We start from the raw sequence: 23,416 nt of genomic DNA, 5'->3' as shown, positions 1-23,416 counted from the left end.
TCCCCTCATCGGGGTGTCAGGGCCTGGGGCAGGCTCTCCTCAGCGAGCCGCCGGGCTCAGCGCCTTCGTTCTCTCCTCAGGGTCCCCGAGGAAGGAGTGGCCACTGCTCAGAGTCACCTGCTGGTGTGTCGGAAGCGAGGAATAAGTCCTGCTGTGGTGATTTGCAGCTATCTGCCAATTTGTGTTGAGGGAAGAGGATGGCGCACACACTCCCGCTTCCAATTCCCTGCCCTGTGCAGCTGGGGACGACAAGAGGGGACTCCCCCGAGGCTCAGATGCATGAGTGTGTCAGACAGGGGAACTGCGTCAAGGTGAAGAAGCTTCTGAAAAAAGGTAAAACTTCAGTTTAGAGAAGTCATTACAGGAAAGATTTACTTACTCCTGTATGTTTGTGTTTGTGGTAAACAGGTAGAATCAGCGTAACGTCTGTTAATTCAGTTTTGTCATTGAACGGTGTTTAAAAAAGGTAACATATTGGGTCTTTTCTGATAAACGGCACCAATAAGTAAAAAAAAGTATGAAGAGAAGTAATCTGGAAAGACTTAATGTTTTAGTTGCAAGGTTACAGTACCGAAATCGTAAAGAAGTAATTGAATACTGTAAAACGTTCTGGAAGTCTGCTTTAGGAATATGTACATAGGGTTTAAATTCTAGTTCTGCTTGTAAAGGTCTTAAAGTACTGCTTAAATGTTGGTGTTTTTAGCACCCACATTTTTAATGACAGGGAGCAAAGAGCACTGCAAATGAAATGTAGTATTTGATGCAGTTCTACCCCGTTATTACAAGCAGCTCTGTTTCCAACTTGGAGAATCCAAGAGCAGAACGCTGATAGCACAGAAGCACTGGGACAAAAAGCAAGAAGGAGGCAGTAGGGACAAAACAGGGAGCTCGAGGCGTGGTCTCTGTCCCTGGAGGCAAGAAATATGATTGTACGGGTATTATTCTGGGATCAAATGTCATCTTTTTCAAACCGTTTTTAGGGATGTGAGCAGCAGGTGCAGCTCCTGGGGGTGCGACTCCGCTGCAGCCCTGCGGGCGTTGCTGGAGCGCTGCGGGGCGGGGCCGGCCGCGGGCGCGTATGATTGGCCGGGCAGCGCGCTGCATCCAAATGAGGGGGCGTGGCCATGGAACGCACTCGCGGGGCGCTCCCGGGGAGCGCGGGGCCGCAGCGGGGGCGCGCTCGGCGGCGGGGGCGCGGCGGGGCGCGGGGAAGGGGGGAAACAGGGGATTAGGGTGGGGACCGGGGGGTTGCCGTGAGCTAGGGGCCGGTTGGCGGCCGTGGGACCCGACGAGGCGGAGGTGTAGGGTCAGGACTATACTTTCAGGGATCATTTCTGTAGTTGGTAACTAGAGGAGTGTGATCGAAAGTGTCCGGCGTCACAAGCCACGAGGAGGAGCTGCGTGCTGTCTCCTGAGCGCGAGGCGGGCGGGCGGCGCTGCTGCAGTGCAGGAGCCTCCCGCCATCGATGACCGTTCCCGACTCCTTTCTGGGGTTTGGGAGGGAGAGAGCACAGGCTGAGTGGTTTGTGTCCGTATTTTAACGTGTGACAAAAACAGAGCAAATTCCTACCGCCTAGCAGAGAGGGTGCGGTGCTGCCAAAAGCTCCGTGCCTGCGGTAGCTCCATGTCTGCGCAGGGGGCATTCAGGGGTCTCCACCCCAGTGTTGCCCGGGCTGGAGCAGGCTGCGGGGATGCACCGAGGTCCCCTTATCCCTGTCCCTGGGTGGCCACAGGCACTCGGGGCCGGCAGAGCCAGCTCGCTCCGCCTGCTCCCTGCACGCCACCCCCGGGAGGCCGCGCCGTGTGGCCGCGGTGTCGCTCACGGGCACCGGAGCTCCTCGCTCAGCACGGTCACGGAGCGGCCCCGTTACGGCCCCACGCGACCGCTGTTCCCGGTGCCACCGCTGCTAACGCCGCTGCTGCGCTCACTCCGCGGCGCCCCGTGCCCGCGCAGCCGCTGCGCTGCCTCCAGGGGGCGCCCCCGGCCCCGCTGAGTGGAGGAGCGGGAGCGGTGTCCACCCTCCTCCCTCCCTGAGAGCGGCGAACCTGATTGGCCGGGCAGCGCGCTGCATGCAAATGAGGGGGCGTGGCCATGGAACCCACTCGCGGGGCGCTCCCGGGGGGCGCGGGGCCGCAACGGGGGCGCGCCCGGCGGCGGGGGCGCGGCGGGGAACGGGGAGACCGGGAAGGCTGCGGGGCCATGCGGGAACCGGGGGTTGCCGTGAGCTCGGGTGCGGTCCGCGGCCGTGGGACCCGCTGGGGCGAGATTTTCGGGTCAGGACTATACTTTCAGGGATCATTTCTGTAGTTGGTAACTAGAGGAGTGTGATCGAAAGTGTCCGGCGTCACAAGCCACGAGGAGGAGCTGCGTGCTGTCTCCTGAGCGCGAGGCGGGCGGGCGGCGCTGCTGCAGTGCAGGGGCCTCCCGCCATCGATGACCGTTCCCGACTCCATTATGGGGTTTGGGAGGGAGAGAGCACAGGCTGAGTGGTTTGTGTCCTATTTTGCTTGTAAAAAAACAGACTTAATATGAGCGGTTTCATGGAAATACTTCATCTGCTCCATGAGCTCATATTCCCCTGGCACACATCGGCCCTGAGCTGCTTCTTGCCAGCGCAGCTCCTGGTGCCCCCCCGGCCACTCGGTGCCCATCCGTAGTAGGGACAGCAGCGGCCAGACTAAGAGTGGGGAGGGGGCGGCCGCGCTGCTTTGGGTGTCGGTGTCCCGAGGATCTGGGGGTGGTGAAAAGAACTGCTTCGGAAGTCTGTTGGCACCCCAGTGCGGGGGCTACGTGGTGGTGTCCTGGAGCTGGCTGTTGTAGGAGGGAAGACGGCATGGAGGGTGCTGGGAGCGGTCCTGGGGGACTGGGCCAGCTCGGCAGGGGGCTGGGGAGAAGAAGCGTGCCGGGCTGCGGGAGGCACCGGGAGGCCGCGTGCCTCGGGCTCCGTCCGCAGCACCGTGACCCCTGGAGCAGGGCTTCCCGGGGGCTATGGGGTGCTGCTTGGTGCCCTGCTCTGCACGCTGCGCCGGGACACGGCGTGAGGCAGGATCCGGAGGCAGTGTGGGGCCAGGAGAAGCCGCTCCGTGTTGCGCTGACACCCGGCTGTCCCCTCCGGGAGACACCGCACCGCGCGGGGTTGCTGCCCTGCCCCTGCCGGCGGCTCGGCGCTGCCCGGGGACCACCGGCCCCGACCCCGCTCCGGGGCTGCAGCGCGGGGGCGGGGCCCTGAGAGCGGTGCGCCTGATTGGCCGGGCTGCGCGCTGCATGCAAATGAGGGGGCGTGTCCCGTTAAACCCACTCGCGGGGCGCTCCCGGGGCGCGCGGGGCCGCAGCGGGGGCGCGCCCGGCGGCGGGGGCGCGGCGGGGAACGGGGAGAGGGGGAAGGCTGCAGGGCCATGCAGGAACCGGGGGTTGCCGTGAGCTAGGGGCCGGTCGGCGGCCGTGGGACCCGTTGGGGCGAGAGTTTCGGGTTAGGACTATACTTTCAGGGATCATTTCTGTAGTTGGTAACTAGAGGAGTGTGATCGAAAGTGTCCGGCGTCACAAGCCACGAGGAGGAGCTGCGTGCTGTCTCCTGAGCGCGAGGCGGGCGGGCGGCGCTGCTGCAGTGCAGGGGCCTCCTGCCATCGATGACCGTTCCCGGCTCCATTATGGGGTTTGGGAGGGAGAGAGCACAGGCTGAGTGGTTTGTGTCCTATTTCATTTGTAAAAAACAGACCTAATGTGAGCGGTTTGAAAGAACGATTGCTGCTGATCTCTTTTCGTGTCTCACTGGACCTCGCTGTCCCTGAGCTGCTTTTTGCCAGGGCAGTGCCTGGTGCCCCGCAGCCTCTCGGTGCCCATCGGTAGCAGGGACAGCAGGGGCCGGGCCCCAGCGTGGGGAGGGTGCGGCCGCTCTGCTTTGGGTGTCGGTGTCCCGAGGATCTGGGGGTGGTGGAAAGAACTGCTTCGGAACTCTGTTGGCACCCCGGTGCGGGGGCTACGTGGTGGTGTCCTGGAGTTGTGTGAGGGGAGATGGCGTGCTGTGCGTTGGGAGCGGTCCTGGGGGACAGGGACAGCTCGGCAGGGGGCTGGGAGAAGAAGCAGGAGGCACCGGGAGACCGCGTGCCTCGGGCTCCGTCCGCAGCACCGTTAGCCCTCGAGCAGGGCCCCCTAGGGTCTGGGGGTGCTGCTGAGTGCCCTGCTCTGCGCGCTGCGCTGGGACACGGCTGCAGCGCGGGGGCGGGACCTTAGAGCGGTGCGCCTGATTGGCCGGGCAGCGCGATACTTGCAAATGAGGGGGCGTGGCCATGGAACCCACTCGCGGCGCGCTCCCGGGGGGCGCGGGGCCGCAGCGGGGGCGCGCTCGGCGGCGGGGGCGCGGCGGGGCGCGGGGAAACGGGGGAAACAGGGGATTAGGGTGGGGACCGGGGGGTTGCCGTGAGCTAGGGGCCGGTTGGCGGCCGTGGGACCCGACGAGGCGGAGGTGTAGGGTCAGGACTATACTTTCAGGGATCATTTCTGTAGTTGGTAACTAGAGGAGTGTGATCGAAAGTGTCCGGCGTCACAAGCCACGAGGAGGAGCTGCGTGCTGTCTCCTGAGCGCGAGGCGGGCGGGCGGCGCTGCTGCAGTGCAGGAGCCTCCCGCCATCGATGACCGTTCCCGACTCCTTTCTGGGGTTTGGGAGGGAGAGAGCACAGGCTGAGTGGTTTGTGTCTTATTTCTTTTGTTAAAAAACAGATTTGTGGTTGTGGAAGCGGTAACGTGACGCCTCGGGGTGTTACAGATCTGTTTTTCCTAAAACCCAGGCTGCTGTTCTGCGCTCTGATTGTAAATCGATTTGTTGGGTCAAACCTGTCAATATCCTTCTTATTAACCCTCTGAGGGAATTCATCTTATAGTTGAGTGCCCTGGTGTTACCCACACTCATCTGCATTTATACTTTTTTTTTTCCCTTTGTATATATGAAAGCACTGTGCAGAAGCAGGGGCATGGCATATAGAGCTACAAGCAATGACTACTAATTTTTCATTATCGTTCAGTTAATACCACATTACATTTTCTCAGGATCTCAGAGGGAATACAGCCGTCCATTTCAGTATAAATAACCCGCTGCTTTTTTTTTCATATGCGGAGAAAAATTAAAACGCCCACCTATATAATCTTTTGTTTTCTTGTAGGCACCTTTGTTGATGCTGTGAATTCTATGGGCCAGACGTCTCTCTTCACTGCTGCATTGTTAGGTCTTGGTAAAATAGTGGATGTGCTGTTGGATTATGGCTCCGACCCTAATCAGTTAAGTACGAAAACAAGTTTATAATTTTAAACTGGAACTGGTATTTAATCTTGTGGTGGGTTTGGTCAGTGTAATACACAATATTCGCTGTATCTTGTGAAGAAGTGCTTAACAGCACTTTTGAGCCAAAGCTCCTGAAACGCAAGTAGGTGCTTAATTTTGCTTTTTCCATTGTATCTGTTGCTGTTTGGGTATATGGAAGCTTTATATTTACGCTGCTTACTTTCTCAGAGTCTCAGCGGTTGAATTTGGTAGTGGTTGGCTGAAATCTTGATTTCATGTTCCTCAGTCGCTGTTATGATGGAAGCACCCCGGTCCATGCAGGTGCATTCTCAGGAAATCAGTGGATTCTTAGCAAGTTACTGGATGAAGGAGGTGATCTGAGAGTACACGATAAAGATGGAAAAAATCCACAGTGCTGGGCTATGTCAGCTGAAAAAGAAAGCAGTGCTCAGGTATGTGTGCATTTAAATGGATATGTCTAATTAGTCACCCAGTGTTTGAGATTTTTTTGTAACATTTTCATGTAATTTTCTTCAAAACCTTTTGCATATAAATTTCCTGAAGTGCCTACTTATTTGCAGTATTTCAAATAATGGGGTATTTTTTGTTGGCCAGGATTTACTAATTCAAAATGGAGTAACAGTTCTGAGGTCACTTTTCTCTTCCTCTCCTTCTCCACCCAGATGCTGGAATTTATACAGCGCTGTACATTCCACATGCAGGCTGCCATTCAGAATTTTCCCTGTGATCAACTCAGGAAGGTTTGCTCCTCAAAAGCACTGGTTTGTAGTCCATCTAGGTTTGGTGGTCTCGTTCAAGGGTAAGAAAATATTCTCATGTGCTGATGTATTGACCCTCCTGGACTCTTACCTCCATATTATCTAAAGAACTTAACATGGTTTTGTTCCTTTTTGATGCTATTGGATTTGAAACCAAAGCATATTAGGAGTGATCATTCTTTTTATTTTTGTTATGGGAGTTCCAAATAGAAATTGGTAGCTGCAGATGTCTCTTAATATTTACTCTTGAAATCAATGATAAGAAATACTGTATTTAGCAGTGTTAAAATGGCTGTAACATGAAGTAGTTTGTTTCTTGACTTTCCAAGGTCACTAAATCTTTCAGTGGTGTGTTTACAATAATTTCATGAGCTTTTATGTCAGGTATTTGCTAGGAAAAATCCACACCTGTGAAGCAAAGGTGATGCATGGTGCCTGTGTGCATATATATATATATATATGTATTTGGCCACCATGCTTGAAACATCATAATGGTGTATTTTATAAGCTTCAATTACTTACTTGCACAATAATTTGAAATTTCAGCATATGCATTACAATTATGACATGAAATATACATGGCTGTTGTTATTTCTGCACTTTCCTTCTGCCTTGGCATATTAGTTACTCCTATTATGTTTTTGATATTTAGAAATGTTGACAATCCTTTGGGTAGATTTCTGAAAGGTGGAGCTAATGCAGGCAGGAACATTTACAGCTTTGGTTTTGGGAAGGTAAGATGCTATGGATAATGGTTTTCTAATGATATTAGTACAGATTTCATGATTTTTGGTCAGATGATCTTCGCAGTAATTACCTTGCCTTCATTATTTTTGATTCTTAGCATATTCTTCTTTCTACTGAAATGGTGGAAAAAAGCTGTGGGGACCCCAAATGTTCAGACCTTTAGTCATTGTCATTAGGCCTTACCAGAGGAAGCTGGTTTGGAAAAACAAACAAACAAACAAAAAAACACAACAGTAAAGTATTTCCTGTGACTGTTTCTGTGTTCCTTATTCAACTCCACTAGAAAGTTAAGCTTTTCGTATAGATAACCTTAAGGCTTTATTGTGATGCTTTGGCTAATGTTCACGTTGCAGTGATGGGGTTAAAGTTTTTAGTGAGTTTGTGGCAGATACAATGCAGGTCTTGGGAACTGTTGCACATTCCTTTCGGTTTATGTACGGGTGCTGTTTCAGTTCTATCTTGCAGGCAGCAGGCATCTAGGGTACTTGGCATCTCTCCCTATTATTGGGGAAAGAGAAGTGGTTCAGGCAGATGATGAACCGACGTTTTCTTACCGTGTTGGACCGTGCATGATCATGACAAAGTGAGTGAGATCAAAGGGATCTTACCCCCTCTTCATGTGTACCTGTTGCTGTTCAGTAGCGAACTGTACAGGGCTTAGTCTGGGTTGCTTTCCTTGTCTGGTGTGTATTCATCCACTATTCCATTTTGGAATCACAAAATTCTTTGGAAGTAGTCTTTGGAAGTAGTCTTGTAACCAGAGGGTGAAGGGGGTGGGGATATGAACCTGCAAAAAGCGTGTCGTAGATACTCCTCTTCTCCTTGTAGCTTAATGTGGGGAAGCAGCAGAGTTACAGTGAAGGAACTCAGCTTTGAGCCACATCAGAACTGCAGTAAGCTGCGCTTAGCTGATCTTCTCATTGCAGAGCAGGAGCACAGTAGGTAAGAACAAGTGAATGTGCAGTGGGAACAGGTGCTGCAGGGGTCTGAGGCTAGGAGAAGGCCTGACAGTCTTCCTGAGGTGAATTGCACTGTGACTCTGCTTTCTCTCCAAATGAGAAATGCAGGTCGTCTTCTCTCTCTTCCTACTCCATTTTCTTCACTATGTATAATAGAGGAGAAAATGATACTCTCTTCTGATAGGTCTGTGGGAATGCTTCATTGCATTTTCCTGGATGGCTTGCTTATAGATTGCCCTAGCAGCAACAGCAAGCCCTATTATTTAAGAAATAAATCTTCCTAATCTACTGTTCTTTTCTAATGTTGGCTATTTAAACAATAAGTTAGAAGCATTCATGTTGTATTTGTAAAAAAGACCCAGAGGGCCAGTACTCTGTCTTTTAATCTCAGATTTGTTATAACTATTTTCCCCTCTCCCTTTGCAGTAAACTCCGTCATCCGCATTTGCTGCAGTTGATGTCTGTTTGTCTGTCTAGTGATTTGGAGAAGATCCGTTTAGTATACGAAAGGGTAAACTTTGGCTCTTTGTACAGCATCCTTCATGAAAGGGTAATTGGAATACTTGTAAATACTATAATAAATAGTAATTATTTGAGAGAAAGGAGTTCAGTAACTATATTTGCAGTCTTTACTCATATAAAATACAAAATCACTGGTCTGTATTAAGGTTTCTATTTCATTGCACAGTATTGGATACTCTGTATATGCTGGTGAAGTTTGCCATTGGCGAATACTTCAGTTGATGTTTAGGTGCAGTTGCATTGGATTTCTTGTTTAGTATTGATCTTGAACTTCTGCATGTGATTGCACCGCAAATGTGGTGAGACCAGCTTTTGTCCTTTAATATATGCATGCAATTTGCTGCAGACTGCTTGTGTATAACAATGAAGGCGTGAGATCGGTTGCATTTTTTTTGATCAACCAGTTTGTATCTTGTTATTATCACTCAATATTTTTCTCTTATTTTTTCACAGTTAATTGAATCCTTTTTCTTTTTTCTCTAAGTGTCCAAGTACAAACATCTAAATTATGGATAAGTTGCAGATAAAGACAGGAGATTCTAAGAGTTGATTCTAGTTCAGGGTGAATTTTGGCATCATCAGTGTCTTTTTCCTTAATTTCTGTTTAATGTATTAGTAGTTTGTTTGGTACTAAGAAACGTGTACGTTGTTCAGAAAGTGTAATTCGTGACTTTTACTACAAGGAAATAAGAAATGATTTTTACTACCATGAAATACATTTCATTTTTGCTTTCTTTGCCTCCTGGTGTATGATTTCTCAGTACTTCAGGCTTTAAAGACCTGCAATACAAAATGGGAACTTCTGTTTTTTTTTCAGCGTACAGAATTTCCAGTGCTGCGCATGGAGACAATTTTGCATGTACTGCTTCAAATTAATGATGCTTTGCGTTTTCTACACTCCCGGGGGTTTATCCATCGTTCGATTACATCCCATGCTATTCAGATCGTTTCTTCTGGAGAGGCAAAGCTATGCAACATGGAATACATGATAGAGAGGTAAAGAATTGCCTCGCTGTTTGTGGAGGGAACAAATACAAAGCCAGATTTAGTGCTAAATTCTGCTGAAGTGGTTTTGCAGGTGTCCTGCATGATGACTAGGTGACTCCCCTGCCTCTGAGCTAGGCAGCAGAGTTACAAGAGAGAAGAACTAAATTATCGCTGCTCAGGTACATTAAATTTGCTACAGGCTATGTGGCAAGTTTTAGGTGGACTTAGATTCTGTGTTAGGAGTATCTGAAACTATTAAGAGAAGAAGGTCTTCACTGGAGTTTAGAGGTACTGTCAGAGACAGAATGTAATTTTACAGAAGAGATGAAATTTCTCCTTGAGTCACTAATTCTGTTGCTGGGCTGGAAATACTTTAATCGCCTTCTTGTTCTGAATTTGCACTTATGGAGGCTTGCCTAAAAGGTCCGAAGATCACACGCTACATTGATCTGGGAGTAGTTATTAAGTGCCACCAGTGATGAGAAGAAGCTTTAGTACATCTTTGTCCCTTTTATAAGGGACACAATACATTTTTATCTGGTAAATTACTATATACTTGTATAAACCTCTTTCCTGCAGTGCAGCTGGATTTGAAAGGGAATAAAAGATCGGTTACACTGTAAAGAGAGAGAGAGTAAAATTGATAATAAACAAAAATTTGACAATGGAAATGTCATGAAATGAGCAAAGATACTTCCTAATGTCCTTGCAAACTCAATTTTTTACTAAATCCTCGCTGTTTCTTTTATTTACAGGTACTTGCAGCCTGCTGTGTAATAAAAAAACACATAAATCACAGTTTGTGTGAGGAAAAAATTAGCTTTTAGACGTATGTAGACGTTGCAAAATAATTGACAGTCTAGAAGACACCTTTTTCTCTTTAGTCTGCAGTCTGCTGTGGGCACAGAATGTTGAAAAATTGGTTGTAAAAATAATATGGGGAACTTTTCAACTCTGACTATTGCTTGATGTAAAGTTTTTAAAGGAGTTCTTACTTCTGCAAGAAAAATTGTGTGCTCTACAATGTCAAAATACAGGATTTGTTGGTGTGAAAATACAACATATTTTTTTGCAGGTCCGCTTGGATCTTTTAGGTATTTAAGCCAGGAGAAGATACAACAAACTCAGGTGCTTAATTCAAAAAGACGCAGTTGTTTAGAGGAATGTGCAATGCATCCCAATTTATAACTCTTTTTTTTCTCCTTTTGTATAGCAAAGATGGCGGAGAACACAGTGATCTGACTCGTATTCCTGTCCCAGTCCAGCTATTTAAATGGTGCTCACCTGAAGTAATCCTTGAAAAGGCTGTCACAGTGAAATCGGACATTTACAGTTTCTGTACAGTGATGCAGGAGGCCTTGACAGGTATGTGCATAAGCTTAGGCTTCTTTTGTCACTAGAGTAGCCCAATGAAGATGTTCAGTGCAGACTGTTTATTTTCCCTACATGGCTGCATAAAAACGTTGCTGTTACTGCACATACAGAATTAACCTGGAGGAGGAACCCACCAGGCAAAGACCAAATGTTGATGACAGTGGCAAAGACTGTTGGGGACACTTGTAAAGTGTAATTGAAAAGCTTGAAATTGACTAACTAAGGGATGAGATTAATGGTAAGCAATACAAAGATAGAATTCTGTGTGCGTTGGATTGCTGCTGTTAATCTCGTTCATGCAAGGACAGTGAAATACTCAGTTAATTTATTTTTTTTTTGCAATATACAAAACAAGTTTGTGCACCTTTCATCCTTTTCCTGAATATGAAAATTTGCAGGTAAACTTTTATTATTTGTTGACTTGAACTATTTTGACAGAGAAATGGGGTAAAAAATTATTACTCTGAAAATTTAACCTAGCAGGGTAGCTGGTTGGGAATGAAGGATACAGAGTGTAGGTTACTGTGTGACTGTCTCCTAGAGATTACTGTCAGCTCCCTTTAAAGCATCCACTGTTGATGTGAGATAGGGAGATGCCAGGCTGGATTCTGGGTTGAATACTGGTTTGGTTTCTGACAGTAGTTGCAACTTACAGAACATGCAGACAAAATGCTTCCTTGCCTTTGATCACTCTCTCGTTTCCGTACCCCCTGCCCCTCCCTTAATATACAGGTTGTGACATAAAATCTGTATTTATGCGTTGCAGAGACCCTGCCCTGGAAAGGTGTTGAAGACTCAGTTATTAAACAACTCATAATGTCAGGACAGCACTTAGAAGCGGATGTCAGACTTCCTATACCTTATTACGGTATAGTAAAGTCAGGGCTAGAACCTAAACAGAAGAACCGCTCCATGAACCTTCAGGATATTCAGTATATACTGAAAAATGATTTAAAGGTGATTTCCAGGATAGTAGCCATTCATGTTTTAAAAATGGAAGCGTTTTATGTTCATTTGGATTCAAGTTGTTCACCTTAAATCTAGGTGGGAGGTTTTTTGTGTGAAATCCGAACAGTGAGTATCCTTCTTGGATCATGGAGGCAAACCGCCTTAAAATAGAAGGTGGAGACTAGATTGGTAAATTAAAGATGCCTTTAAAAGTATTTCTTGTGTTGTAGGACTTGACTAAGTCTCAGACTGGGCACACTGATGAAATGTCAAAGGTGCAAAGGCCTGCTGTTTTCGCAGATATAAACATCTGCTTGGCGTCAACTTTTAGATACCAGAAGAGAACACTGGGACTGCATGAAAAAGAGGTAACAGAGGCTGGTAAGTTTGTTTGTTTGTTTGTTTTATTAAGGTGTTGTGCATCCTTTGCTGAGCATTTTTCTCAGTCCACAAAGATCTACTGTAAACAACTGAAATGAGAGTACTTACAGATTTGATGACATAGATTGAAAACAGAAAGCAATTAGATTTGTATTTTACCTGCCACCCTAACTATTAATGTAAACTCAAGACTGTATGTCAGGTTAATAATTGAAGTTCAGGCACACTGCTTTCAGCAGAGGTGTTAAATGCTGCTTATGTAATATCTAAAAGGTGTTGAGTGTTAAATGTACAAAAGCAGTGTGTCTGATGGACATCTGAAGGAGTAGCTAAACACCTAATATCAAATTTTTGCAGACAGCTCTCCTGCTCCAAGATACTCTCTAATTCCTGAGGAGCATAATGCTTTAGTAGACTATGAGGCATCGAGCAATCTACAGCCAGTTGCACAGGAAAAAAATCGTGACATAGATTCTGAAGTCCAGGCGACCTGCAGTGTCAGTGATGTGGATGACAGCCTCTGTAGCTTTGAAATGAATGAAATCTTCGCCAGTTACCCAGAATCTCAAGAAGACTTCCTGGAAGAAGGAGCTGGAGTAGGTCAGACTCTAAAGGATAAAGAAAAGCAGCAAAAGGTAAAAGATAAGCCTGCCCTCAGAGACCTCTTTGTGTCCCCCGGAGCGTACTGTGAGGAAAAGCCAGCTTCTGAGGAAGGTAGCTTTTCAGACTCAGTCACAGAGGATACTACGGAAGAGGAGGAAGGAGCAAGTGAGGTCTCTGACCTGTGCCTGCTGGCACAGGTGAGAGGAGATGCTGGGAGAAGAATGAGTGGTCCGTCCCCAGATGAGCAGCACATCAGTAAATGTGTCCTTAATTTAAAGATCATTCAGAGCATGTTGCAGCAGGCAGCAGATTCCCTGTGCAGAACAGAGTTAAAACTGGACAAATTCATTGCCAATGAAAGACAAAAGAAGCTGCTCCAGGAAATGGGAATGTATCAGGTTTCTAAGCAAACTTTTAATGACAGACCCTGGAACAGATCTGATGATATCTATGAAAACACCAATAACCATTTTTCTGGAGCTAATATTTTTTTATGGAAAGCCATAGGTCCACCCTCAAGGGATTATATTCCACCTCTGGTAACACGTGAGGCACGAGGAGGTTTGGGTGGAAATGGTTTCCAGGCTTTTTCAAAGGCAGCAGAGGAAATGCAGGCAGCTCAGAATGAAAAGTGGAAGAGCTTTCATCAGATGAGTAAGAGTAAAAATGAAAACAACCAGCATGATCTCAGCTTCAGTGGGGTGAAAAGCCTGGATAACCAAGAGGGCCTAGACCGTGAGGTAAAGTGTGGAGCAGTTGTTTGTTACTACTGTGTTCTTTAACGGGTTTATGGTAAAGAGAAAGTTACGAATGGCATCTAAGAGAAAGGAATAATCCGTCTTTTAAAATGCATGTGCATGCTATATGCATTATATATAGAAAACAAAATGGTCAACTCAGTGTTGCAGTAGTAATCTTATTTCTTCCCCAGAAAAATACTTGTCTAATAACTGAGGAGGGAGTAAAATCTTGTGCTAAAATTGATGTGGGACTGTTAGGGAAAATGGCAAGCAGAGAAAGATATTTTTTTTTTTACTACTTTTTTTGGGGCTGTAGGGCAGTATACTTAGTTAAGGAGGTCTGAGCTGCCCCTTAATGATCTAGAATTCTTTATTAACTATAAGTAGCTGACATGCTTAGCTGAAAAAGAGAGAAATGTGTGTTGTATCTGCTGTGGGACTGATCTTGGGTCATTAGATCTACTCCTTCCTCTGGGAGACAGGTGTCATGACAGTCTGCTTACATACACATGAAACCTGCTATAGATCCAGGCAGAGCTTTTAATAAGTTAAGGCCTGGAGTTGTGATCCTTTCACTTGAGAAGTACTACTGATACTGAAATAAAATGTAGGAAGTAAAATTTGCATGGTCTGATTCTTAGTATGTCCCATAGACAGCTCAACTGATAATTAACAGAGTGCCCAACGTGCTGAATCATGGCTTGTTGGACTCATTTCAGCATTTACTCCCACGTGTATCTGTAAGATGCAAAAATAAGTTCAACTTGCAGTGTCAGAGAGGGAGTGATTCACATTCTGCAGCAAGTGGAAGTGAAGAAGAGAGGTGGTAAGTTTTGATCACGTTCACAAAAGAATTAATTCTAGCAGATTCATCTTGCTACAGCCACTGTCAAAAGTAGACACATCCAGGATAAAAGATGGCATTGAATGTTTTTACAGTAAGCCAGAAGCCATCTGTCCAATTAAGACCCTACCGTGACTCATTGTCAGCTGCAGAGCTGACAGGGTAACTACTGCAACAGGGCAGTTACCTCTAAAGAGTGGTATTCAGACAGATTGCGAATGCTTTTCTGATAGAGGTCAGTAGTCTGAAGCTAACAGTGCCTAAGGAGAGCAATCTAACAGTGAAGCGTAAGGCGGCTCTTTTCTCTGTACACAGCCTCATTCAGTTCTCAGTAAAAACACTCTAGGTTTCGTAGGAGTAGGATTAGGCCCTCCGTTAGGGGCTGTGGGACAACTTCTAGTGTTTTATTGACTGGGAATACTTAACAGAATACGCTTGTGCATTAACAGTTTCTCATGTCTTGTAATGATTTATCATAGGTGCTATCCAAAATCAGCTTCTGAAATTTACAGTACAAAAATAAGTGAGGAGAGAAGGATGAGGCAACCAGAGTGGAGAAGTAAGTAAATCAGCGTTAACGTTAGCAATCTTACTGCAGTGCAGTGCATTAAAACTTAACACATTTCATTAGTTCAGAAAGGTCTGTCTGCCTTAATCGCTTTATTAGGCTGTTCTTGGTGGAAAACCAAATGAGTGGAATCCAGCATCTTGTGCATTCAGGCCAGGAATGATCACAATCACACTAAGATGGTTTGACTATAAAGCTCAAGGAATATCTGACCCTGTTTCAGAGGATGTAAGGGAGGGACGGCATATGAATTTAGAAAGGGAAGTATAGCAACGACCAGTGGGTGGCAGTAAAGAACGAATAATAGAGAATGCAAACTAACAAAAATTATTCATGTGAAGGCTTGTCTGTAATGATTTATGCAGGTTTTAAATTTAAATAGAAGGAAGCATCTAGTTCTTCTCTGTATAAAGGAATACACAGGCTTATAACTTCAGCATTTCCAAGTATGCAGATACAATGAAACGTGGGAAAGGGTTTGAAGGTTTAGATCCTGTTGTGCAAGCTGGAGATTTTGTTCTTTTGTGTAGATGAAGTAAAGCAAATGGCCAAAAGAGTGGCCTCAGGACAACTGGAACTGATTTCTACAAATCCAACCAGTGAATGTACATCTGAAAGTGAAACGGAGAGTATAGAGGAAGCCTTTCAACACGTCGCCATTAGGGTCCAAAAAAGTCGAGACCAACAGAGGGAGAGATGGCATGCAGGTGACAACGTTGAGCCTTGGGATGTGGGTTGTGAGGATAGATCTGCATCTGAGGAGAGTGATTTGGAGTCTATGTTCATAAGTTCTGGGGGTAAGGCTGAAAAAAGGATTATTTCATCTCCCTTTTTGTCTCTTTCCATCTCCCAGCAGATTTCATCTTCTGTGATTTTGTTAAAATAATTGGCCATTTTCTCTTTCAGAGTCTCCTGTCCAAAGCAGGTCAATGGCTAAGGCATTGGCTAACATAACGTAATACTCAGTTCTGTTATTTAATAACTGGATGTAATGTCCAGTGAGTGTGGAGACCCTTCATCATCATTAACATATATTAGTATGGGAGACCCAAAGCTTTTAAATCTATGGCTATGCTCTCACACCTTTATTTCTTTTAATTGGAGTTGAAAGGTGCTTTTTCTGTAGCAGCACAGTACAGACAGTGTTTTTGTAATAGTTACAGATAAAGGAACAAGAAAAGCTTCACCTGCTTAGATTAATGCTGTCTTCTGCCTGTCATTTCTCCATGTTTTTGGCAGACAATGTAGTTTTACTCTCCATTCTCATTGATGCTACATCAGTGTTCAGAGCACTAAATTCATGTTACTTTTAGCCTAATGATTGTGTTTCATTGTGACATCCTAGGGAGAAGTTGCCAGTCACCATCACAATATGAACAAGCAGGATCTGGAATAAATACTCCTAAGACTTTGGTCATTCCTCAACAAGCTGAGATTCTCTCTAGAGTATGTATAGTATTCCAAGAAATCTAGTTCCTGCTTGTTTTCCCTGAAACGTTTTAGCCTGGTCTCTCCATGTTGCTCACTGAACTACCAGAACAGCTGATTGTTTCAGCTGTGATACGACTAGCAGTCCTCCTGACATATTATTTATAATGGTTCTGTAAATTGTGAGGCGCAGAAGCTGGGTCGAAACACAGAACAATCAATTTATATATTGTTTCAGTTTGATGTATTATTGTTTAACATTACTGACTAAAATGTATACTCAATAGAGCGAAGAAAGCATCTTAAATGATAACATTTTTCACAGGGGCATTCGAGAGAATTACCTTGTTCTTGTACTTCATCTGCTGACATGTCTGAAGAATTCTTGACTCCAGATTATTTCCTTCCTCCTACTGCTCAGGGAAATACAGATCTAGAGGTAAAAATCACAGACAAGACAGGAATGAACTCTGTTTCAAGAATCTTGGATGTAAGTTAAATCACATGTGAGTTTATCAGGCTCCCATTTGATTTGAAGAAATTTAGAAAAATGGGAGAACTTTTGTTTTTTCTTCTGAGTATTTACAGAAAGATTTACCTAAATGGAAGAAAATTTTGACCCTGTTCCTTTTTTTTTTTTTTTTTTTTTTTAAAAAAAAAGCAAAACAAACATAAAAACAACACCAAAAACACACAAACTTCTAAAACAGGAGGGACATGTTTTCTTGATTTATTTACTAGGAAATTACATAATCTATGTAGCCTTAAAATTATTCTGGTTTTGGCTGAGAAAAGTTTGAGGCAGCCAATCATGTTAACCTTTTCTTCCCAGCTCTATCAAATACAAGTACTCAGTCTTAAAACAATCTTAATTTCTTGAAGATTCGAAACTTGTACAGACTGTTGAATCCAATCCATACTGTTTGCTGATGAGCTCTTGAAAAACCATCTCTATTTTGATTGGGATCTTCCTCTGTGAGTTGTCTTACCCTTCTTAACTTGCCTGTGAGAAATTTGAATTTACTTCCTTTTTCCCCTCTGCTCCAGACCTCAAATGTTGGGGACAAATTAGAAGACCATTGTGATGTCCTTTTACAGAGAAGGAAATCTGAAGATGCAGGATCAGGTATTCAGGTCTCAGGTAAATGTGTTCTTTCTTCTGAAGACCCTCTGGAGTCAGGGAGACAAAATTTTGTATGTAATTTTTGTGAGCATCATTCCTGTCAGAAGGCTGAAGCTAGGTTCCTTAGGGTTGCTTGGTCTTTTCTCACTGATACAGTTAGAGCTTAGAACATTTGGGATTTTAGCAGATGAGATTTGGACATTGCAGTCACTGAAATAGCATTGATGCGATGATTATGTTCTTGCTCTGTTTCAATTTGATAAAAACAAAACAAACTTGTTAGCAATTATACCCTAAGGCTAAGTTTGTTTTCATGTGACTTGCAATGGTGCTGGAAACTGAATTAGAGTTGCATTTACACGTTAATATTCTTATTGCTATAAGTGTCTTGAGCTTAAACTGTAAGAGCTGAGTTGTGTGTGCAGAGAAACAATCTTGATCCTTGCTTTAGTCTGTTGCCTGTCTTAGCTCAAATGTGTAAATGTTGTGATATTCCCTGGTGCTTTAGTGGTTGACTGTCTGGCAGCTGTGGTATGTTTATGAAAATGCATCTTTAAAGCACATTTGTCTCTTGACAACAACAAAGGTCAAAAGAACTAAAAAATTTAATAAAGTTGCAATTTCCTGTTCAATGAATTGTGTCACTTTCCTTTGTACTTGCAAAACCCAATAACAGGGAACATTTGTTATTTGTATTCAGGAGGAAAAATATTATTCTGCGGCACAGCAGCACAGAACTCTGGCAATAACACACTAGGAGTGAATCAGCTTAGCCATATGCCTGTAGCCAGGTAGATAAACTTATTTTCATCATTACTTCAAGCATAAATTAGGTTATAGAGTGTGTTCTCTCTATTAATTCTGCATATATATCTAATATTCAAATAAGGTGCTCGTGGTGCTTTTTTAATGATCATCTACATGTCATAGCTCCTTGCCAAAAATTCTTAAAGGTCTTTCATGGCTTTGTTTTTTACCGTGTTCAGTATATTTTTTTTTTGTTTGCTTAATGAGGGAGTAAAATATGAAAACTAAGTCATGAATATTGCAATTCCTTTTACACTGAACAGAATATCAGTTTTAAAGATAAAGATAATAACAGAGCAAAGATAATTGAAATTATGGCTTTTGTCATCTCGTTTAATTTTGTTCTGCTTTGGTTTTGGAGCTCAAGTGGCATGAAGATCATGCTTTTTCACATTCCCTCAGAAGAATCTAATGTAAGCGTGCTCACTGCATGTTGCCTGCAGATAACATTAGCATGTGCTTGGGGACTTGAGGTCTCATACACCAAAAACCTGGTTTACCTATCCGATATCTTTGTAAATTCTGTGTTCTAGTAGTACAAAGAGATGTCGTTTACATGTTTTCTTCTTACTGGATGACTTTGTGATTCTGTGATACAAACCCATAATGTGCTTAAAATGGTGCTTTTCTTCTAGCTCACTCTAATTTCTAAGGTTTTAAGCAAAAAAGTTTCTATGCCCTGCTGTCTACCTGAGAGAGAAGGTCATCCTTTAAACACTATGAGAGAAGAAACAAAATACATTTATTTTCATAATTTTTCTGACAAGATCAATGAATATGACCTTTTCCCTCACTCTAGTGGTGAAGCAGCCCAAGAATTGATATCAAGAGAGCCGCAGGAAGACTCCAAAGAAAAAGATATGTAAGAGCCACAGACTGTTCTATGCTGAAATTGCAGCAAGTTGGTCATTACCATTGTAAAAGGTCTATGTTGATACAAAACAGGAAGATACCACAGACTAAAGCTGAGAGATGGAAACCTATTTGGATTGTTGAAAGTATATTTTTATTGTGATAACCTGGGAGATGGGTATAAAAGAGCTATCACATGCAGTTACCCTTAGCTTAGGTTGAATTTTTTACGTATTGGTAAGTAATAAGCAGTGTCATTTGGGTGTGCCTATTCATTTTACAGTGTTACTGTAACGTTCTTATAACAATATTATTATTAAACATTCTAACTATCCCTTGTCTCTTCCATGTGCATTACACAGAAGAAATAAAATTAATTTGAAGAGTGAACTGTTAGTATGTAGCTACATAAGTTATTACAAAAGTACTATATAGATATTCTCAGGAGAAATGTGCACAAGAGGTATGTGACTTAACTATTAAAGTTAGCTTTTATTCACAGATAATGGAAATTTTGCATAGAAATCACTGACTTGGTAACAGTGAATTTATGATCATTTAATGGTCTTCTGAGAATAACATAATCTCCTGCAAATGGCGTTACTTTGCTTAATATAATTCCAGTCCAACAGATTTTTTTTGCTACTTGAGCGTACATCACTTTTGTGCGGATCTGTAGCAGTTTCAGCTTACTTGTGTAATTCTTTTAAAGGCTCCTAAGACCTTATGTTATTTTTAAGAGATCTTTAATTTTTGTTAAATGTTTAAGGTTTTCCCTTGGCTTTGGATACAGTCTTCTTCCTAGTGGTTCACATTTGAGGTTCTTGTCCTTTCTGGAGGTAGTTTCCTGTGGTTGCTTTTATAAAAGTTACTAAAATGAAGAAATTCTGTAAAGCAGAGGAATGTTAATAATTAACCTTTTCTGTCTCTGCAAGATCATTGAAGATGTTGTTCTTTAGCCTTTGAAGAACTCTTTGATAAGTTGTCAAAGTGATTGTCTTGCTTCCCTCTGGAAAACTAGATAAGACTGAACAAAAGTAAAGTTTGAAGAACCTAAAAATAGCAGAAATTAGTGATTCACAAGTGTAATAAGTGGCTATTCTAACTGTCAGAACATCTTTCAATACTTCAGATCACTGACAGATATTCAGGATTTGTCAAGTATTCCCTGTGAGGAGGAGAACTACTACAAGAATATAAATTGTAAAACACCCAGAGTGAGTCATGCACCCACAAGTGTCAGCACTCCACTCAGCTCAGGTAACTGCAGCGACAAAAAAGGGAGGACCAATGAATTACTTAAACTTTCGATGCCAGAAGTCAGACCTTTCTGCCAACACTTGCTAACATAAAAGCTGTTTGTGCGAATCATGGAAACTCCATTCATTTAAGTGCCAGCACAGAAACGTTACGCTTGGAATAAGTAATCATAAGAAAGGCCGTACCTGTTGTTTGAAATCTCATTGTTTTTGTCTGCAGAGTTAAAACTTTATGGTTAAAGCCTGTTTGGTCAAAAGCAATCTCTTAAGACACTAGAACTAGAGGAGAGTTTACAGACTGACAAAACAACTGTCTGAAAAGCCTGTGAAAAATAATCACTTGGTAGTTAATGCTTATGTTAGCCTTTGTGAATCAGAAATCATTTTATTTGGAGTAATATGTGTAGAACTTTGTATTTTGAAGACAGTATAAAAAACACTGTTTAGACTGTTGTTAAGATGATCTCAAAGTTTGTCGAGCTTTAGTTTGTTACCCTTAAAACAACACTTTTGTTTGCTTTGTATTTCATTAATTTGGTTTGCTATGGGAGTCATAATGTCTCATTTGGTAAAGTTTTGCATAAATAATGTCTGAGTTGAAGCTCCTGGGCGAACAGTTTGGACTTCCACTTAGAGATCATTTTGTGGACAATAATCTTGGAGATTCCAGTTCAGGTGCCTGTTCAAATACAAAAAACCTTTTTCTACTTCATTGAAATGTGACCAATATAATAATTTTCCAGCTTTGCTATCATCTCGCCCTCTCTCTTCTTCTTTTTAATTCTAGAGGAAGAAAATCCAGTAGCCTTTAAGAAATACCAACATGGCCGTGAAGTAGCTTTGGATTCTTCCTCTTGTAGTTGTCAAGAGGGGTCTGCAGTGTCCAGGACATTCACTACAGCCTATGAAGAAGGAAGGAGCACTGAAAATACCTCTACCCCTGTAGAAGTACGCTCATCTGGATTGAATGAGCCTGTAAGTGAAGGAAATTACACAAATTACACAAATGTTGGGCTTCCCGTTGCACCTAACCCTGTGCAAATGTAGAGAACCACCTAAATGGCCTTGCCTGCACTATCCTGGCCTTCTCAGCACTGGATCCAGTAATCTTACAATACCAAAGTGGTAAGTATCAGCAAAATGATTGGGTAGGAAAGGTGTGTTTTTGTTGGAAGAGTTCTGTTGGTGAGTTGATCTTCTGTGTCTACAGCAGGTGGCTTATCTGAATGGTTCAGAATTCACAACTCAGCTGGTGAACTCTAGGTTTTTAACTTTGTGGAAGTGGTGATTTGAATGAAAACAAATTGTGTGTGTGTGTATTCAAGTTTTCTTGTGAAACTGAAGGGTTATCACAGTCAGTGGGGGAATATAAATGAGTGTAAATAAGCAATTCCATGAGGAAAAAAGGTAAAAGTAGTTTGGATGCAAGTAAGTGTTCATAAATCCCTTGTATTATTGAGGCTGTTTGTCCTTTTTATTGCCTGCAGACATGGCATAATGTTATCAACTTTGTTGTCTTTCTTTGGAGCTGACATTTTTCAAGGCTGTTGCAGTGATTTCTGGTAATCTTTTTGGAACTGAAGGTGTTCTGGAGACAGAACGTTATCTTGGCTGTTTTTCCAGGCAGCTTACATATAGAACAGTTGCTTTTATGCTTTTCCTATTCAGTGTTGGGGTTGTCGTTTAAAGATTAAATTAGTTTGTTCAACCAGAACAGTAGTAACTGCATTCAGTGTCATCAGGTCAGCTGTGTCTTTAGGCTTGCATAGCAGACTATTAAAATTTATTAAACCCATTAACAGCACAGTGCTGCCTTGACTGGCTCTGTAGAGAGATCTGAACGTGTCACTTCCTTGTCTAAAACTTTCTTCTAGGATCAAGCACCTGAAGTACCAATTTCCATTTTTGAAGGACTTGCCTTTGATTACAAATCCTTGATTTTTTGGGGGATTCTTCTGGTAACTAGATGTGCCTGGCTTTAATAATTAAAGATTCAAAACAGAGTGGGAAAGCGAGAGATGTCAGAACTGTCCTTTCAGAGAATTTCTGTCCAATTGTCTGTACACAGTGTTGAAATGAATAAAGAGTGTGTAGCTGACAATATCTTAATGACCAGCAAAAAGATGAGTGAAAAACAGCCTAGGCAAAATTTCTGACACATCTGGCTTACCTGGATCCTACCTCTTTCATATTCTGAGTACGTTGAAGAGCTTATTTAAAAATTTAAGTAAGACTTTAATTAACACTCTACCTCAATTTGGACTTAGTATATTAAAGGCAAGGATTGGAGAACAGCAGTTCTTCAGTTTACTTCTTTGTGTTTCATTCTGTATATTCTTACACAGGATGGATTGTCAGCAGTTGCTTCATCCTTGAGAAGCACCAGGAAGGCATCTGGTAAGTCTCTTAAGCCACTCCCCAGCCCAATTAGAGTGATAAAAAATGGATAAACAGATTTAAAAAGCAGTTTTGCAGTCTTACTATTTTTTTTTTCTGGGCATCTCTTTGTAGGGATTAAAAAAAAACAAACTTTGCATACAATTTTGTGTTGGTAGTGATTGTTAAGTTGCAAATTCTGTGTTTGCACTTGCAGGCTAAGATCTCTGACCTCTAATTAACCTCCGTTTGCCGTGTAAATATTACTGGCCTAAAACTTGCAATGCAAAAATGAGAGCTATATGTGCAAGTTTAGCTCTAAATGACTTTTCCATTCCAATGGTACTTAAGGATATTTCATAAAAAGTGAATGAGCCAGGCTCATGGAGATTGATAGATGATATACGTCAGCAAGATGCGGTCATACTCTAAGCTTATATCACAGTTATTAAGAATTAATCACTGCTAATTAACTAGACTTTTTTTCCTCTCTCTCAGCACCATCACAGGCACCTAACCACTTCATTGATGATCTCCCTCCACCAGCCCAAGAGCTGCTGGATGAAATTGGTAAGAGGCACTTCATCCGAAATGGTATGAGACTTGCCAGCTGTGTTTTAAAGCCAAGGACAGTACGGTACTTCAGTACACAATCAGGATTTCTCCCAAATCATTCACTACTAAAATACACAAGAGCTTCCAAATTAGTTGCAGTCAGGTCAATGAATAGGAAGTTAGGCATCAACAGCTTGAATAATGGGCAGTTATTTAAGTTAGTCCTTGAAGTTTCTGCCTTTCATATAACGGTTAGTTACTGCTGACGACAGCAGTTAGCTTAT

The 23,416-nt window shown here is 43.3% G+C and overlaps 1 protein-coding gene across 1 annotated transcript in view; it reads left to right on the top strand.

Moving 5' to 3' along the window:
* Positions 1-197: 197 nt before the first annotated feature.
* Positions 198-23,416, top strand: part of TEX14 (testis expressed 14, intercellular bridge forming factor) — a gene marked incomplete at its 5' end in the record, with an annotated part of 29,096 nt that continues 5,877 nt past the window's right edge. Inside the window, 25 exons of the mRNA XM_084299828.1 lie at positions 198-333; positions 5,162-5,276; positions 5,567-5,732; positions 5,964-6,100; positions 6,712-6,793; positions 7,259-7,389; positions 7,635-7,748; positions 8,192-8,315; positions 9,105-9,283; positions 10,488-10,639; positions 11,415-11,605; positions 11,827-11,977; positions 12,335-13,320; positions 14,040-14,143; positions 14,644-14,723; positions 15,263-15,529; positions 16,078-16,178; positions 16,486-16,650; positions 17,208-17,301; positions 17,984-18,074; positions 18,890-18,952; positions 20,075-20,202; positions 20,989-21,176; positions 22,547-22,598; positions 23,076-23,147. Of these exons, the coding sequence (XP_084155954.1) occupies positions 198-333; positions 5,162-5,276; positions 5,567-5,732; positions 5,964-6,100; positions 6,712-6,793; positions 7,259-7,389; positions 7,635-7,748; positions 8,192-8,315; positions 9,105-9,283; positions 10,488-10,639; positions 11,415-11,605; positions 11,827-11,977; positions 12,335-13,320; positions 14,040-14,143; positions 14,644-14,723; positions 15,263-15,529; positions 16,078-16,178; positions 16,486-16,650; positions 17,208-17,301; positions 17,984-18,074; positions 18,890-18,952; positions 20,075-20,202; positions 20,989-21,176; positions 22,547-22,598; positions 23,076-23,147 (4,069 nt within the window). The remainder of the gene's footprint in view (positions 334-5,161; positions 5,277-5,566; positions 5,733-5,963; positions 6,101-6,711; positions 6,794-7,258; positions 7,390-7,634; positions 7,749-8,191; positions 8,316-9,104; positions 9,284-10,487; positions 10,640-11,414; positions 11,606-11,826; positions 11,978-12,334; positions 13,321-14,039; positions 14,144-14,643; positions 14,724-15,262; positions 15,530-16,077; positions 16,179-16,485; positions 16,651-17,207; positions 17,302-17,983; positions 18,075-18,889; positions 18,953-20,074; positions 20,203-20,988; positions 21,177-22,546; positions 22,599-23,075; positions 23,148-23,416) is intronic.

This window comes from Netta rufina (assembly GCF_964035555.1).
Source record: "Netta rufina genome assembly, chromosome: 21".
In the NCBI taxonomy this organism is placed as follows: domain Eukaryota; kingdom Metazoa; phylum Chordata; class Aves; order Anseriformes; family Anatidae; genus Netta; species Netta rufina.
Note: the sequence above shows the minus strand (reverse complement) of the source record. Positions and strands in the feature narration are given on the sequence as shown.